This window comes from Micromesistius poutassou, assembly GCF_964030765.1.
Source record: "Micromesistius poutassou genome assembly, chromosome: 22".
NCBI classification, from domain to species: domain Eukaryota; kingdom Metazoa; phylum Chordata; class Actinopteri; order Gadiformes; family Gadidae; genus Micromesistius; species Micromesistius poutassou.
In genome coordinates, this window is record NC_140292.1 from 10,535,132 (window position 1) to 10,554,610 (window position 19,479).

The 19,479-nt window shown below is 46.7% G+C and overlaps 1 protein-coding gene across 1 annotated transcript in view; it reads right to left on the reverse strand.

Moving 5' to 3' along the window:
• Positions 1-1,312: 1,312 nt before the first annotated feature.
• Positions 1,313-19,479, reverse strand: part of LOC311367420 (netrin receptor UNC5D-like) — a gene marked incomplete at both ends in the record, with an annotated part of 148,504 nt that continues 130,337 nt past the window's right edge. Inside the window, 8 exons of the mRNA XM_084486261.1 lie at positions 1,313-1,399; positions 2,241-2,411; positions 3,357-3,506; positions 8,265-8,495; positions 12,074-12,254; positions 17,027-17,111; positions 17,591-17,821; positions 18,337-18,486. Of these exons, the coding sequence (XP_084342387.1) occupies positions 1,313-1,399; positions 2,241-2,411; positions 3,357-3,506; positions 8,265-8,495; positions 12,074-12,254; positions 17,027-17,111; positions 17,591-17,821; positions 18,337-18,486 (1,286 nt within the window). The remainder of the gene's footprint in view (positions 1,400-2,240; positions 2,412-3,356; positions 3,507-8,264; positions 8,496-12,073; positions 12,255-17,026; positions 17,112-17,590; positions 17,822-18,336; positions 18,487-19,479) is intronic.

A 19,479-nucleotide genomic window follows, 5' to 3' on the forward strand; every position in this document is an offset into this window, starting at 1 on the left:
GGAAGGGGCTTAATTTCAAGATGTGCTTATTACTGGGTTGACTCTAAAGATTTCCCATCACTAGTCCAGATGAACTCCTAGTGGTGGAGTGTATTGAGGTGCTGACGGATGGGTTTTATACTCCTGGTTTTATTGATATTGGAGGAATGTGTCAGGAGACGGTGTGCATATGAAGTTCAAGGATAAAGGACAAAAGGACAAAGGACAAAGGTTCAAGGACAAAACCGTCTTTGTAGAAGACACTGTTTGGCTCTGTAATTCTAAATTAGCCCTAGTTCAAAATGTATCCCCTTGTGAAATCACCAGTGGGAGTGTCCACGCAGACATATGAGACAACAAATTCACAAATGCACTTTTAGTATTGTCCAAAACACAAATAACTCTAATACAAATAACTAATATCTCTGCATAGGTAAAATCAATTCCCAATGGACAAAAAAAATATATATATACATATATCCATCAGCAGGTCGATGTGACATTCTAGTCAAACTTTAGAGAAGCCTTCTTTTGACATTTGGAAGTCCTTGTTGGCGTGACCTTTGCTGTATAGTATTACCAAACAGGCCAAGAGTCAATCCCAAATATTTATTGTGAAATGGCACTATTTACCCATCAAAGGCTTCCATGATGGTCACAAAGTGAAGCATTTATGTTTGTGAATAGTTTGGATTTTATTTACTCAGACACGCCAATCCTTCTTCCTCCTTGGGGACATCCCGTCCTCTGATCTACACATGGGAGGGGCCGTACCAAATGTCACCATCAGAAGCCCACATCTGTTACCTACGAGTGGAGGTAGGGGCTAGTGACTTACTTCAGTGTGTTACTCATGGAAACCGTGTTACCCAACCACCTTGAAATTTACAAGTACACAAAGACCACACACACACACACACAAATTGTGACCTTACGAAATCAAAATGGCATGACATTTGAAAAGGGGAGCTTTAGATATACCGTTGCAATAATTGTCCTCTATAGATCATCATCAATTATAAATTAATGGATTGAACACTTATTTTACAACGTTTTGTCATTCATTAAGTTATAAATGGTTTATCAAGGCTGATGTGAATGTATTGGTTAAACAGTATCTGATTCAAATTGGGTGCGATTGTCATTCAATAATGTAAATAAATTGTTCTGTTATCAAATTTTATTTAATTTTTTATAAAAATACATATTTAAAAAAAGATTAATTGATGCCGCAGAAGTATCTTAATTTTCTAAAGTGGACCCCACAACATAGGAGGCAATACACATCTTCTGGACCAGCAGTTGTCAGTCCTTGCCCTTGGAGTTGGCCGAGTCAAAGATGGCACAGATGCGCTGATGGATGGATGGGGGGGATCTTGAAGGCTGAAGGCTGGAAGAGAGGAATCGGCCCCTTTTCACTCTGCTGGACGAAGAAGAGGAGGAAGAAGAATGAGGAAGATGATGGAGGAAAAAAAGAGCAATGGAACAATCAGACTAAAGCACGTCTAGTTTGAAAACAATGTCTATTATGGCGCGTTTCCACCGGCGAGTGCGGTTCGGTTCGGTATGAATAGGTGCGGCACAGTTTGCGTTTTCACCACGAAAAGTGGGCGGGGTCCGGACTTAGCCGTGATTAGCCGTACTTATCTCTCAGTACTCCTCCGTTGGGGTACTGAGACGTCTGAAAGGGTGCCAACAAGTTCGAGCTACACACGCCATCCGTTGATTGGTCGACAGATCGTCACTTCCGTGCGACAGGGGGATAATAACAAACAAACACAGTATGTGTTGAATGTTGAATGACGTCCTACATTGTTGCTCTTTGTTTATTGTGTTGAGTTCTTCTTTTTCCTTGGATTTATTAGCAGGCTACACTGTGTCGGGCTGCTATGAGGTCACAATGCTTACGTAGCTGCCACGGCTATCGCCCTTCGGCTTAAACCATAAGGGTACTGTCGGTGGTAGAAACGCCGTAACTGAGCTGGGCCAAACCGCGCCTTCACTACTGGGCCAAGGTGTTCTGGGCCTAAGCGCACCCGCCAATGGAAACGCGCCATTAAACAACGGGAATATCTCTTTCTTGCTCCGTGGCTTTTTGGAGAAACACAAGAGCTGTTGCTCTCTCCCTCTTTCGCCCTCTCCCTCCCCCTTCTCCCTTTCTCTCCCTCTCTCTGCCCCTTCTCTCTCTCTCTCCCTCCCTCCCTCTCTCCTCCCTTCTCTCTTCTCTTTCCCCTTCTCATAATCCCCCTCTCTGGGCTCACCTCTGCCGCCGGCGTGTACACCTGGAGCATCTGCTGGCGACCTTTGACCTGCCGTACGCTGATCTTGCAGGAGAGCTGCGGGGGCGTGGGCGGGGGGCCGAGGCGCTCCAGGGAGAAGGCACACTGCAGCGGGTGGTGGTCCCGGCCCCACACCTGGGCGAACGAGAACTCCTGAGAGAGAGAGAGAGAGAGAGAGAGAGAGAGAGAGAGAGAGAGCGAGAGAGAGAGAGAGAGAGAGAGAGAGAGAGAGAGAGAGAGAGAGAGAGAGAGAGAGACGGGGTCAGACTCAATAAGCACAGAGCAGCTGATTGTTTTTTTGTGTTACTTTAAATCACCCGTTGAGAAAAACAACGCTTGTTTTTTGAATTCTCTTTATTCATTAACGCCCTCTTCAGCCGATTCCACGGGATTCAATTAAAACAGGTTCTGATTGGAGCAAAACATCCCTCAGTCGGGGGTGTTGGTGTCTCGGTCAGTGTGTGTTTGAATGTGTTGAATGTGCCTTGAAGTTATAATTAAAGTTGTGCGTTATGGGTGTTAGTACATTATGCATGTGTGTGTGTGTGTGTGTGTGTGTGTGTGTGTGTGTGTGTGTGTATTCATGTGTACAAGTGTTGCGGTGGGGGGGGGGGGGGGGGAGCAGTCACATGGGTTGGAATGAGGGCCACACGCATCGCCACGCTGGGTCTCAGAGGACTTCACAAACGTCTCGGCTGGATGCCGTGTGTGTAGAAATGAGTCTGTTTCAGTCTAGTACAGTCACACTGAACACTGTACTGTTGGCCGCTACACTGGAGCCGCTGTTTTGGTCACTATGAACCTGCACCACAATGTCTGTAGCGCACATTAGCTCGTGAAAATGTGCACATGCAGCAACACCTGTACACATGTACTCATCTACTCACACACACACACACACACACACACATGCACCGACACCTGTACACGCACACTAACTTACTCACCCAGTCACTCACAAACACACACCCACGCATGTACACACACACGCACGCAAACAAACCCACACCTATACACACACACTCTAACTCTCTTTCTAACTCACTTACTGACACACACACACACACACACACACACACACACACACACACGGCGTACCTGGCAGGTGGTGAAGGGCTTGATGCTCCAGAGGAGCTGTGGGAGGTCCTGGATGGAGACCTGCAGGCTGAAGCCGTTCCCACTGAACTGCAGCGTCCTGGGCTCCTCCAGCAGACGGCCCCCCCTCACACACTCCAGCACCGCCACGGCCTGGGGGGGTCCAGGGGGAGAGGGCCAGAGGAGTTATCTTTGTACAACGCACACATGGGCTGCGTTCCAGAACTATTTTCCTTCCTATCGCTCGTTTACTATTCCCTGGAAGAGAGGAGCCCTCAATGGTCGAGCAGGAGAAAGGTTAGCCTCGTGTTCTGTTTGCTCTGGGTGTATGTGTCCCATTATTGATTAATATCAATAATGCATGTGTGTAATCCAGCTCCACCAACCACAGGCTGATTCTACATTGTGCTGACAAGGGTGAGCTCAAACTGGAAAGTGCACACCATGTATCAATGTTTTACCAATTTTGTTATAGACTTTTGTAGTTTGTAGCACACTCTCTCTCACTCTCTCTCTCTCTGTCTGTCACAAAGTAGCAGAGAGGAAATGCAAAGTGTACGAGCAGGTACATTAAGGGTTGATTCGTGGGCCAGAGGCTCACCAGGGAAATCAATTATCGCAGAACAGGGACAAACTAAACACTAGCTGAGCCTAACCCTCCCAAAAAAGCAACACAAACTTACAAATAACCGTTCTTTACTGAGAGGCGGAGTAACTTAGTGGTAGGAATACAAGCTTTTGCTGGATTCACGGTCAATCTTATCTTCTAAGTGAAACCAGCCGTTTGTGAGGAGCTTTAGGGCTGCGCCGGATGAGTAGGTTTGTACGTTTGTGACTGTATGTCCATGTTTTGTATGCTGGTAACCTTATATTCCGCCGGTAGTTATGAAACTAGATCTAAAGTTAGACATATGCACGGATTAATACATAATATAGTTTGAAACATGTGGATATTTCATTGACACTGTGTATACAGTATGTGTACAGTATGACTACATTATTTGTATACACAGTGTATACACATGTGTACACACACACACACACATACTGTGTATACACAGTATGTTACCACAGCAACGAAGGCTGTGCCATTAGAAGGCAACATAAGGGAATATATAGCAACACCAAAATATTATAATTACAATAAATAATACTATTACCACTATTACCTAAAACAACTACTGCTACTACTACTATTACTATTATTACTACTACTACTACTACAACTACTACTAGCACTTGCACTGAACAGCTACCAAGCTAGCAATCCCATGGCCGCGCTAGTGGTCGCTGGCGATTTCAACAAGGCGAAATTGAAGAAAGTGATGCCGAACCTCTATCAACACATTGACTGTGCTACGAGAGGGTCAAGAACACTGGATCATTGTTATACGTAAGTTGTTATTGTTATCACGTATATGTAAGGGTGGATACAAGGCCCAGTCTCTTGCTCCTGTGGGAAAAAGCGACCATGCTGCTATCTTCCTCTGGCCATCGTATGTCAACAAACTGCGAAGGGAACCCCCAATGACGAGAGGTGCGTCGGTGGACGGACCAATCAGAGGACAGCATGCGAGTAGCACTCCACGAAGCACTTTGGGGTACGTTGAAGAACTGCACTGTCGATATTGACACTGACATTGTGCTCACTGAGAGTGTCGTTGAGACATCAACGACATTCTATCTCCACAATCACAGACAGGCATGTACCCGAAATGACTGTTAAAATATATGAAAACCAGAAACCATGGATAAATAAAAATACCCGGAATGCCCTGAAACAACGCACGGCTGCATATAAATCAGGATTGGAGACTGGCAATATGGAGGATTACAAAGCAGCAGCATACAATGTTAGAAGGACAGTGAAGAATGCCAAGAGGGAATATGGGGAGAAGGTGGAGTCCAAATTCCAGAAAGGAGACCTCTGGAGCGTATGGCAGGGGCTAAAAACCATGACGGACTACAAAACCCCACCCCCCTCCTCAGGAGGTGCAAGCAAGGAGTTGGTGGATAACCTCAAAGAAGCAATCTCCACCTCAACGCCAGCAAGACTAAGGAGATGCTGGTGGACTTTGGGAGGACGCAGGAGAGGGACTTCACTCCTTTATCCATCAATGGGACCCCTGTGGAGAGAGTGGATACATTTAAGTACTTGGTGTCCAGATCACTGATGATCTGACATGGTCTACCCACCTGGACACCATGATAAAGAAAGCCACGCAGAGACTGTACCATCTTAGGAGGCTGAAGAAATTCAGGGCATCCAAAACAGTCCTGCAGAGCTTCTACACCTGCACCATCGAGAGCGTGCTGACAGGGAACATCACCGCTTGGTATGGAAACACCATCATGCAGGACCGTAAGGAGAGAGATAGAGTGGAGCTGAACGTACCATAGGGGGGCCACTCCCTAATCGAGGGGACATCTATACCAAGCGGTGCAAGGGCAAGACCACCAGAATCCTGAGGGACCCCAGCCATCCAGGCTATGGACTGTTCTCTCTGCTCCGCTCAGGGAATAGATACCGCTCACTGGCGGCAAAGACTGAGAGACTCAGAAAGAGTTTCTTTCCCCAATCCGTCCGGTATCTAAATGGCACTGATTAAGCACTTTAGCAACAGCACTTATATATCTTTTAAGTTAACTTTCTATTCCCATATGTGCAATAACCCCCCTGACATCTTGCATGTATTTGTTTTTGTTTTTGCCTGTTACTGTTTTTTTTTAATTTATGTGTCTACTTAGCTTTGAGCCGACTGAAAACATTTCACTGCTATGTATGTATGTGACGAATAAAATCTGAATCTACTACTGCTACAACTACTACTTATACTTCTACTACTATTATACTACTAATACTACCACTATTACTACTACTACCACCAATACCATTACTACTAGGCAACATCAATACATTCTGCTTATTTAGCTATATTTTCAAACATCTTACATGATATGATATATGATGTGATATGATACCATATATGATCTGCGCTATGATAGAATATTACATTATTCATGTATTATTATATCATGTTCAACCTTTTTTTAAATCTCTTTGTTTGTAGCGCCCACAAAGTGCACTCATTCTGACCATATTCCGACCTATAAGCAGACCCACTGCCGGTCAAAGGGAAGGGTGTTACCACCGAGAGAACACCGACCCTGGAGGGAACGTCTCCCCTGTGCTCTCGACTACGGTCTGGGAGCCGACAGCAGGAAAGGTGTAACATAATAAAAAAAAACAGTTTCTATATACGTGTGCAGTTGTGAACTCATGTATTGTAATTGATTGCATGATGTGTACTTTAAGGGTTACGATAAGACCTATAACTTAGCATTATCATAGTGGGAGCGGGGCACTGAAATTATATAGGTTATGTTATCGGGGCTATTCGTCATATCGGACTTATCGGAAAAGGAAAAGGGTGATTTAAAACACAGATTTAACACTGAGGCAAATGTGAAGGAGTGTTTTTTAACATATTTTGTGCAACTTTCCAAAATGTGTTTAATGAGATGAGGTTAAGAATAGGTGGCACCAATCCCACGTATTGCATCACTCTTCCTTCATGGGCCTGTCTGATGGAACAGTGCTTTACTGGCTGCAATTTTAAACACAGGAGGAGAACAACCAGATGAAGTTCATGTGTTGTGAACTTCAGGAAGGAAGAGTTTGGTTGGGGACCCAAAGCGCAACTCATGTCTAATCACTCCACAGAACAAAGGCAATTAAATTCACGTTCATACATTCATTCAAGTTCACACACACACACTAGCTTCAGTCTCTCTAAGCATTCATTGCATTGAATGCCTTTAATTATCTACCACTTGTGTAGAAATACGAGCCACGAGGATCGTATTGCTACAGTGAGATCAGATATGTGACTATATCTATATCATAGTGTATTTAAATCCTGCTCTTCTGTAAATGCATCTCACATATGGTTATTGTAAATTAATATGATTATGAATATAATTGTTGTGCTTGTGATGACAGTGTTCATTAGGTGTTCATAGTATAAAACATGGATGTATGCATCATCCATATGTGGAATCATATTTAATGTATGGACTTGATGCTTTACCACTAGCAGTAAAGGCAATGAGAACTACAGACTAATCAACCAACCATTGTTGTTCATTTCCCATTTGACTCTTTTCAAATGTTCTGCCTACAGGGCTTTGATTAGGCTTTCAACCAGCACTTCATCAAGAGTTCATAACGTCAAAACAACATACAATGTCATATTTAATGTTGCTTCAAATATTTACAGTTCAGAAATTTTTCACTATGAATTATTAATAATTATAACAATAATAATAATAATTATTAAAAAAATACCTTAAAACGTATTTTTATAGTATTATTGTGCGTATTTTGTATAGTATTTTGTGTGTATGCACAATAAACCGAAGACGAACCTTCAGAATCCCCCTCTATCTCACAGAACCCGTCTGAAGACTGGAGGAGACCTGAGACGTCTGCATGGCTGAGTTGTGCACTGTGATGTTTGAGCTGTTATGAGGGATTTGCACTGTGTTGCTGTGTCTCTGGATGGAGGCTGACGGCCTTTGTTTTTCAGCATTTGGACTGTTCTTGTCGTTCCTCCCTTTTGTATTGTGTTGTGTTGAGCACTGTGGTCTGAGTACTGACCAACTTTGGATAAGAGCATCGTCTGAACCACGTAAAGACGTTCATGTTAATGTAAACATGCCAAACAGTGAGACTCAAAATAATCCTAAAACACTCCATCCATAAAACAACCACCTAGCGTTTCTAGACCCCAACCAAATGTTAAGACTACCACTCAAAGCTAAAACTATTGAATTGATCATGATCATCAACATCCTCCTCCTCCCCCTCCACTTCATCATTATAATCCTCCTCCCTCTCCTCTTCCTCACCTGCAGGGCGTGGGGGGTGTCGTCCACGCAGTACACCCTCAGGTTGTAGCCCAGCGGGTTGCTGAGGTCGGGGCTCCCGAACACGGCCAGCCTCAGCCTCTTGGCGGCTGCCTGGCTCAGGGGCCGGCCCACCAGGGCGTAGCGGCCCGGGCGGCCCAGCAGCAGGTGGCACCGCTCCGCCTCCAGGAGGCCGTAGCTGGAGGTGCTCTCCTCGTCGAAGGACATCACTTCCTGTTGAGGCAAGCTCCTGGTCAGCAACAGAACCTCAGTCCCAGTCCCAGTGCTGAGCGGGCTTTAAGACCCCACCTACACCTACGACCTCTAAGCAGGGGTTCCCAAACCTGTTCCTGCCGTGACCCCCCCTATGAAGGTACCTCAGGGCACCAGACCCCACCCATAGACGTCTGCATCCTCACGACCATCACGTCTATAAGAGTGAGACAGAGAACGTTTATCCTCTGACTCTGAGCATGCTCATGACTACTCTGAGATAACTCTTGTTGTTGTAAACCCTCCTGGTTGAGTTATTCTTTGCTATATACAGTTCTGTAATAGCTGAGACCCTCCTGGGCCCCGCTGGGACCCACTGGAGCGTGACCGGCGGTTGGCGTGACGGATGGCGTGCTGAGAGCGAGCGGCCGGCGCCCGCACCGCCCCGGGGTCTGGAGTCGCCGCCCTGACCGTAATGATGCGGCAGCGGAGTTTGACCAAATCATAGGGGGGGGGGGGGGGGGCGCTGTGACTTTAAATTAGGCTTCAGGGTTGCCAACCCTGTAGTTTGAGAACCACCGCTCTGAAGGGCCAAGGAAAACCTCCCCAAACCCTAAAGGGAGGGAGCCTTGAGGAGGAGCGCAGAAGAGGCATCCCTCACTCCAGGGATAGAGGGAGTGCAAGAGGGGCCAAACGGGCAGCCACACATTTAATGGCGGCATAAAACAAGCATAAATGAAGGTTAAGTCAGGTTAGGGAAGGTAAAGCTCAAGATTTACGATTTAGGACCTAGATGAAGGAAGAGCGGGGAAGAGGAAGTGAGGGAGAGAGGGCAGTCTTGTACAATAGCGTAGTGCACTAGCCTGTAGTGTGGTGCACGAGCCTGTAGTGTGGTGCACTAGCCTGTAGTGACGTGCACCAGCCTGTGGTGTTGTGCACTAGCCTGTGGTGTCGTGCACTAGCCTGTAGTGACGTGCACCAGCCTGTAGTGACGTTGCACTAGCCTGTGTGCCGTGGTGCACTAGCCTGTGGGGTTGTGTTCTGCGTTCTGATTGGTCAATCTAAAACATGTACAGCTCACTAGAAATACATTTTCATTTGGGGAAACAAAGTGAAAATAATGACAAACTTCTCCTCCCTTGTCCTCCAAGCGTTCCTGCAGCGTGGAGCCTCTCTCTGTGCCATTCCCTCCCCACAGAGCAGCAATAAGAGGGCTAGTCATAGAAAAGTACACGTTAAGAGACACAATGATAAATGAGAAGATAGAGAGAGCGAGGGGAGGGAGGAGAGAGGAGAGAGAGAGAGAGAGAGAGAGAGAGAGAGAGAGAGAGAGAGAGAGAGTGAGAGAGAGAGAGAGAGAGAGAGAGAGAGAGAGAGAGAGAGAGAGAGAGAAGAGAGAGAGAGAGAGAGAGAGAGAGGAGAGAGAGGGTGAGATGTAGCTGTGAGCTGTAATGTCAAGTAGAGCCCGGGGAGCAGGGATCGTGGAGGCATTTTGCATGAGATAAAGTGCTCATTATTTCACACTGACAGAGACGGGTCACGCTGTTGCTTCTTCCTTGAGGGACAACTCATTCCCTCCCTCTCCCCCTCCTCTCCCGATCTCCCTCATCAGTCTCCTGCCTTAATCCTCCCTCCCTCCCTCTCTCATTCCTTCCCTTCTCAGTCTCCTCTCTCTTGTTCCTTCCCTCTCCTCCTCCCTCCCTTCCCCCTCCCTCTCCTATCCATCCCTCTTTCTTTCTGTTCTTCCTCACTGACTTCTCCTACCATACCACTCCTACTATACACATAAATGATGGCTCTTTTCATGGCTCCCTTTTGTGCGACACGTTTCTGCTGGCAAATTACACCCTGTGTAAATGTCACACACACACACACACACACACACACACACACACACACACACACACACACACACACACACACACACACACACACACACACACACACACACACAGTGACAAGGGATGGGAAGGGAGGTCACACAGGCTTTCTCCGCAGGCCCACACAGAAGAGTGTGTGGCTCTGGCGGGGAATTATTCTGCCTATGAGGTCCCCAAAGTCTTTTGACTGGGTTAGCTCACATGACAAGAGTATCCAACACGCGTGAGGCTATTCTGCTGGGAATGCACTAATGTGGATGGATGGAAGAATAGGAGGTGGATGGATGGATGAATAGGAGATGGATGGATGAATAGATGGATGAATAGGAGGTGGATGGATGGATGGAAGTTTGGATGGATGGATGAATTAATGGATGGATGGATGAATAGGAGATGGATGAATTGAAGACGGCTGGATGGATGTATGGATGTATAAAATTGTGTTAAGATGGATGGATGAATGAATGGGAGGATGGATGATTGGGAGATGAATAGATGAATCAGGTTTAAGTGTGATAGTTGGATGGATGGATGGATGAGAATAAATGGATGGATGAATAGGGGTTAGATGGATGAATGGAAGGAAGAAAGGAACGACGGCTGTGGTTCAGATTGATGTCAGAGTGGTGAATAAATGGTCTCCCAGTCTGCTCCTCTATGTGTCTGGGAGTTGTTTGAGGTGATGCTAACACAGCTCTGTATAGGTATGGGTGTGATGAGACGAGGTGTTTGAAGGAGCTACATGTGAGGAGCCTCACTCTCACACTTTGTTTTACCACCCCGCCTCAAGAACAATTGCAACTCATACTTCCTTTGGAAATAATCTTCCTCCGATGCACATGCAATGTTAGCGATACAAAACTATTGAAGAGTGTTGAAAAACTATGAAAACGAGATTCTATATTAAAACAGACTGTGTACGCCATGTATATCTCGTTATATTGTAATACAATCTCCAAACTTGCAGGTATACCAAACTTTCACTTCATCACAAAGACAAAAAATATAGTATGCCTGCAGATTTCGATGCGTCTTTCCATCCATGTTATTAGCCCAAAGAAGAGGGTGTCAGAGCGCCGTCACTTTATGGGTTTACCCGTTGAAATATCAAACAGCAGCCGGCTCCTTGACATGTCCTTGACAGCCCAAAGGCTGGAACACCATTTCCATGATAGATGCAAAATAATTTACTTGTTCTGAAACAAACTGCTTTGAGGACTTCAGAGGATCCACTGCCCCATCACTACCGCATCGCACCGCATTCTCCGGGATTGATGTCGACAGTGTTGTCATGTCAACTGAATTACATAACGCTCGGGGCCCAAACCACGGCTCTGCACTCACCCCACCCTCACCTCCCCCCGCCAATAAAAAGACAGTTTGACAAAAATAAGAGGACAATTCATAACCACCAAAGTGAAGTGCCTCACTTATTGTAAATATAACTTATCTTATTGTAAATATAACTTATCTTATTGTAAATATTACTTTTCATTTTACCACATTTGATCCTTTTTGTTCTTATTGCACCGTGGGTCGGAGATAAACGATTCCTCTGTATGTCTGGTACATATTTTACAATAAAGTTGACTTTTTTGGTGACTATCGTTTTCTCCTTTCTCTGTACGAGCGAAGGAGGAGAGAGACGACTGGAGAGCTCTGGTCGTCTCTCTCCTCCTTCCTTCGCCTAGTGACTGTTTGTGTTGTTGGCGAGGTTACCTCCCACTTGTTCTCCGGCGTCCGCCTCTTCAGTCGGACGGCCCAGGCGGCGTCGGCGGGGCCGCTGAGGTCGGCGCAGTGCGCCACCGACAGAGCCACAGGGCAGGACAGGTCCAGCCCCGGGGGGCCGTAGGTCACCTCCGGGCTCAGCAGGACCTCGTCCTCCTCCTCTGGCTCCGGGCTATGGGGGGGGGGGGGGGGGACACGACAACAGAGACAAGGAGACACATGTAAGACGCCCGGGTCTGATCCCTGGAACAGAAACAGATTAGACTCAACGTGACACAGAAGAGATGGAGATATACAAGCACAATGCTGGAAGAGCACTAGACACACACACACACACACACACACACACACACACACACACACACACACACACACACACACACACCACACACACACACACACACACACACACACACACACACACACACACACACACACAGAGAAAACGACTCCTGCTGACGGAGGGATCTGTGTTTCCAAACCGCAGCTAGACAACAGAAGAGATGTGTGTGTGCGTTATCTGTTTGTATGAATCAGAACGTGTCCTGGGCGCTGGGTCTAATGCTTGAGCAGGTTGTGGTGTGGAGGGTCTGGGTGGAGGGGGAGCATGATGAAACGCTCTAAGCACCCCCCCGTCCATGGGTGTAAAGGACAGGACCCCCGGGCTACATTTTGAAACATTTGGCTTTTCCTCTTGATGCATTGGTGAGCATGAAGGACATGGAAGGGTTCTGCTCCCTCGGAAATGGCTCCATAAAAGTGAATAATATAAACAATGGGCTATTGGCGATTCTGGGGGCTGTTCTTAAGCTGTTAAGACGTTAAGTGCCCTGGCAGGTCAGTATTTCAGCATGCTTCAGAAACAACACCAGCATATACATTAGTGTTACATGGTTGATGAGGACTTGTTCTTCAGACAGGACACACAGAACATCCAAGGTCAGAACCGTCTCGTGATCAGCCTTGTGTATAAATCACAGCCAGTTACATTACATATAGTCCAGGTCATTGGTTCATACACACACACCCTATGAAGTATCTGAACCCCCTATTGGTGGAGCTAGAGGAGTAGGGGTCTCTGTATTGGGCGGTAGCGTCATTCGTAATAAATCATAAAGCAAACAGCTGTTGGTGAGACGATGGAGTCACAGACCTCCCTGCTTCACAGTGTGGACATTAACACAACACAAGCGCACAAACATAGCGAGCAATATCTCCACCAATCACAAAGCCAAGCTTTTACGCTCTGAGCTCTATTTAAAACACACATCGACCAACTCTGACCTATAGACGCCTCCCCCCCGCCCCCTGGATGGACCAGTCAGAGGCCGGCTGCCACGCAGACAGAGGCAGATTAAAGCCCTCAGACTAATGGACAGCGTGGCGGCGGAGGACAGGCGTTCACACACAGCGCCACGCAGGCCTACTGGGGTCCAGGGGCGGCCCCTGAACGCCCGGCCGGCCCCCGGTTCTGTTGACAGATTAGCTGGGGCCAAGGCAGCTCTTGGCCAGGGGCCCGGTCGTGGCTGGGAGCCCTAAAGAGCAGGCAGCAATTGATGGGACCACCATCAGTCATACAGCTGGGCTGGACAACACGTAGAGGACCGAGAGAGAGGACACACAACACACACACACTCTTGTGTGTGCCCTGCTGTCGCCAGGGCCTCGCAGGATGGCTGGGCACACACACACACACACACACACACACACACACACACACACACACACACACACACACACACACACACACACACACACACACACACACACACACACACACACACACACACACACACATACACAATTTGTGTTATTGCTTACTTAAAGTGGAAATGAAGCAGTCAAATAAAACATGTCTATAGCACTAGTTAAATATTTAAATTTACCATAAATACAAATAAAGTCGGAAATATGACCCGTTATTCAGAATAAAGCACAAACAAGTTGCATTAATTATAATGTTTTCAGCCTGTGCGCCGCCATCTTTGTTTTCAGAACGTGATGACATCACGAGAATGGTTGGTACAACATTCTATGTTGTTTACATAGCGGCTGTCAGCCTCACAGCTGGGCTACCACGCTGCCTTACAGTTCGTTCACTTCATGATACAAGTAATTGTCCTGCCATTTGGGTGTGCACATGTATATGTGAAAATAGTGCAACCGACGGTGTTTGCAAATGGATTATTTCCGTAAACAATGGATTATTTTGGCGATGGATTAGAAATTATCAAGAGCATGGAGCGAGCTAGTCTGCAAACAAGACCATCTTCAAACAGTGAGTGTACTCTTTTCTGTTTTGCAACATGTGGAATACACACAGCAGAACAAAGCAAACGCAAAAACGAGTATTATGGAGATTGCATTACACTTACAGACGTTTCCAGGGCTGACAACTTTTGGGTTTTGGCCGGAGTGAGATTCTGTAGAATCTTGTAATGCATACCTTATAGCAGGTCGGGATTGTTGACGGGGGGGTGGGGGGGGGCGCTTGCCAGGCATTCCTCTGCCTGGCAAGCGCGTTTCTGCACTCTGTCTCTGGGCATAAGAGCAGCGCCCGGGTCCGATTTGACAGGTCTGTCCGTGTCTCCAGCACTATAGCCACTAAAATAAAAAATTGTTGGCACAGCATCTGGCTTCAGGCGATTGGTGGGACGGCGAACAAATCTCCCATCTTCAGCAAAAGCTCCCTCTTCGACGTAATCAGACTCTATAAAGTGGTCGCTACATACTCTCTGCCCTGGTCCCATTGGGGGGGTGAGGCGTTTCAATGCAGCTAACCATCTTCGGAGCAGTTTAGGCCTGTTGACTGGAATAACATGAAAATGAACTAATTTACCGGTCTCTTTTACCCGATAATATTAGTTTGAACAGCCAGGGGCAATACAAAATGACCCCCTGTTCTTTTTCGAAGATCTGCCATGTTTATTTGACAGTCAGTCGTGTCCCTTGGCTGTCCTATTTGTTGGATATTTGTTGATGTTGTCATGCGTGTTCTGGTTATTTGCACATGATTAAACATGAGTCTTTATATGGCGATAAAACAAAGCTTTGTTGCAGTTTTTTTTTTCTTCTTTTTGAAGTGGGGATTGGGGGTGCTCCAACCCGGTTGGGACGTAGAAGGGAGTGCGCAGGAAAAAAAGTTTGGGAACCGCTGCTCTAGATCTACAATCTCTTGTCTCTCGATCTCTTGTCTCGTGCTGGATGACGTAGCCTACACGGCCGAGAATCAGATACGATTATCCTATAGTGTGTGGTGTTCCGTCTTGTGTTCGAATCTTATGTAGGATCGGAGAGGAACAAATCGGCTGCGATTCTCGTTATGTGTGTGGTGTACTCCGACTCAAAAATCGCATAAGATTAAAAAATCGTGTAGTGTGGGGCAGCCTTAAGCAGTTTTCATGTGGACGAATAGGTCGTTCCTCTTTTTTTTAAATAGAATTTTATTTTATTAATTTCTGTGGGTCATCATAGTTACCAGGAAGTTCATCAAAACAACAACAACAACAACAAAAAAAGATCAATTTCAGAATTTCATCAATATCAGTATCTCATGCAGATGGTGTCAGAACACTCCCTCACCTCCTCCTCCTCCTCCACCACCACCACCACCCACTCCTCCATCTCCACCACCACCCACTCCTCCTCCTCCCCTTCTCCTCCTCCACCTCCACCAACTCTTCCAGGGGTCTTTCAGGGAAGAGATGGTCCCCAGTCTGCACCTCCATGAGTTCCCTTCGTAATAATAAAACCTGTTCTAATCTTCAGGGTGCAGTGAACGGGAAAAGGGGGAAAAAGGGGGAGGGTGCACGAGTTTGATTCTCAGACCCAGGCGATGTGGACTCTAACGTCTCCAGTGGAAGCTACGGGTTAGCGCGGTGACGGCTAACCGGTGACAGGTTAATAACTGACCAGACTTAACGTCTTCCTCTCTGAGGCGTCAACGCACCGCGGCCCAGGAACACATTTCTTCAGTGTGTCGTTCCTTTGTCTTATCTAAGCCCTTTGCGATGCGCTGCCTCTCACGCAGCAGACAGGCCCCCCGCTAACAGCCAGGCGTTATGAATGTTTATTTGTTGCTCGTCTGGTTCCCCTGACTGAATCCCCAAAAGGGGACTGTCATCACAGAGAGAGAGCGGAGGGGAGGAAACAACAGCGTGTTTGCAACGTTTGCTACTTTAACCAGTCATGACAAAAGTAGAGGGTGTCATCGCTGCGCTGTCTCCAGGCGCAGAGCAGACTCTAAGTATAGCCCTCCATTCTGCAGTGTCGTGCACACACACACACACACACACACACACACACACACACACACACACACACACACACACACACACACACACACACACACACACACACACACACACACACACACACACACACCCCCACACACTTCTATTGGTGACACATCACGTCCTCCCTTGCAATGTGAGCAAGATGAGCAAAGACCACATACCATGTCAAGTTAGTGTGTGTGTCTGGCACTCAGACGCGGTGTGTTTGTGTGTGTGTGTGTATGCATGTCTGGGTCTGTGTGTGTGTGTGTGTGTGTGAGTGAGTGTGCGTGCGTTTGTATTAATGTGTTTAATAAAGAAACAGAGAAAAAAAGGAAAAGAACAAAAGGGAAAGGAAAGTAGAAAGACAAAAACTGAATTATGTATCAACAAGGAAAGGAAGAAAAGAAAGACAGGAGAGAAGAGCACAGAAACAATAGAAAGAAGAAAAGAAAAGAAGGTAAAGTCAACAGAGAGCTCCACTCCGACCATGGAGCAGGTGTGTGTGTGTGTATGCATGCTTGCGTATGTGGTGGGTGTGTGTGTATGTGTATATGTGTGTGTGTGTGTGTGTGTGTGTGTGTGTGTGTGTGTGTGTGTGTGTGTGTGTGTGTGTGTGTGTGTGTGTGTGTGTCTCTAGGCGGCCTCAGAGCCTCAGTGTGGGCCTCACCTGCTGTCCTCCTGGTTGATGATCATGTACATCTCCCAGCTCGTGTCTTCAGCTATCCCTCCACGGGGCACCAGCAGGCTGATGCCTACAGAGAGACAAAAGCAGGGCTGATTGGACACACACAGACAAACACGGACACACACACACACACACACACACTCACACACACACACTCACGCATACACATTGCCACTTCCTGTCACAAACAATAAGTGTCTGCTCGTCAATCGTGGCTCAGCAGACACCAACGTGTGGAGAAAGAAATCATATTTGAAGCTCCTGCTCTTGTCCTTCGTTCTCTCAGACATCACAGTTCAGAATAATAATGCTCAACGACACTTTGCTGCACATATAACATTGAACAGAACACTAACACAACTTAACTTTTGGTTTTTCATAATTTTTTTTAATTCTCTCTCTCTCTCTCTCTCTCTCTCTCTCTCTCTCTCTCTCTCTCTCTCTCTCTCTCTCTCTCTCTCTCTCTCTCTCTCTCTCTCTCTCTCTCTCTCTCTCTCTCTCTCTCTCTCTCTCTCTCTCTCTCTCTCTCTCTCTCTCTCTGCTCACCAGTGTTGGGTACGACCAGCCTTCCTCCCGCGTGGCCCAGCACCCTGGTGATCTTCAGCGGGGGAGGAAGAGGAGGGGGAGGAGGGCGGGGCAGGCCGTGGGGGATGAAGAGGGTCTTCCCCCTGCGGCCCAGCGTGGCGTCCACGCCCACGCCCTGGTAGTCCGGCGCCACGCCCCGGGGGAAGGTCCTGGGATGGGACATGACGGGGAACTCGGCCCGCTCCCCTCTCCCTGGAGAGACGGACGGACGGACACACACCGTGGTCTTATCTGTCACCATCCCCTCTCCCCGACTCATTAGGTACTGACGTCAAATGAAGCTGGAACGGGGTCCACTAAGCATGGTGCACTGACTGTGTAGGCGGTACGCATTGTGAGTGACACAGGTTCAATTCCCACCTGTGCTCCTATGCTACATGTTATTTCTTAGCTTCTCTGCTCTGCTCTCTTCAATATACCGCACATAAAGGCACAAAGAAAACCATGAAATATATCTTCATGAAATAAAGCTTTGGGGACGGCACTGAAAAGAAAAACTGACAGGAATTCATTGCTTTTTTTTTGCAGCCTTCTTTGTGAATGTTTATTTTTTGTGACCTTCTCTATTAATTTTTTTCTTTTCACAGGCTCTGTACACCTTTATGTACAGAGTCACATCGAGTCGTCTATGTGGTGAGCGCACTAGCGGCTCACACCACAAACCCAGAGAGCTGCATTTAGCACTGCTAAGGCGTTGTGAACCTTACCTTTCACCATGATGTCGGGCAGCGGGTCCAGCAGGGAGTGGTCGGCCATTAGCTCCTTGTCCATGGAGTCCTGAAAGCACATGGGGCTGGTGTAGGTCCGCGACACGCTCAGGTCGGGCTGCATGGACGAGTTGATCAGCAGGGGGTTTCCTGAACACACCGGACACACAGAAACAGGTCAACCCCACCCAGGCACCAGGACCAGGCAGCGCCTGTGTCATGTTGAGTGGTAAACAGACTAAATGGACGCAGCAGTTATCCTCTGCCCAGACAGAGCTCGCCCTCCGGGGCTATAGCTAGATGCTACTTGAGCGGTGGGTCACCAAGTGGTATGAGTGAGTTGGGGACAGGCTGGACCTACAGGTGGAGCTGGACTAGTCAGTCCATCCGCTCTTCCTCCTGAGCCTCCCCAATGTCACAACGGAAATACAGTACAACCTGACTGTATATATTTGATTTACTGTATATAGTTGGTGTTCTAATCTACAATTTCTCTTCATATTTTATGAAGATACCTAAATGTCCTCCATAGGGATAAATATAGTATTAACTTACAGTATATTTGTAGTAGTGCCATAAGATACAATAAAGAAATACCAGAAGACCCTTTACTGTATATTGGTTGGAGCATGTAGGACTAAAGTATATAACAAGAACACAGTTTAGGAAATATGTTAACAGAACAGTCTTAATCTAGAATTGGGTACAGATATCTGTTTAGTTTAGTTTAACATTTTGACAAGAGCTTAGCTCATCACAGATGTTCTCCTAAACCAAAGCGATGGAACTTTTCAGCTTTATTTCTCTGTGGACAACAATCTTGTGAGCAGGATACAAAAGAATCCTTGTTGTTTGGGATTTTGGCAATAAAAAAAAAACAAATTATGCTCAAGCTCTTAAACCGCTTCAGTTTATTGGAATAAACTAATCAGCTTGGTGGGAAATAGCAAAATCCACTTTGTAACAACTAACATGTGACAATCAGTCCTAAATGTTATAATGGTTATAATTGAATCACTAATAAGTAAATATATGTAAATATATGTAAATATATGGATATTTTGAATAGTTGTTTTTGGTTAAAGTTCTTAAACATGACATAATAGGCATTCCTCCTGGCCTCTCATGGTCTATCTCAGAGAA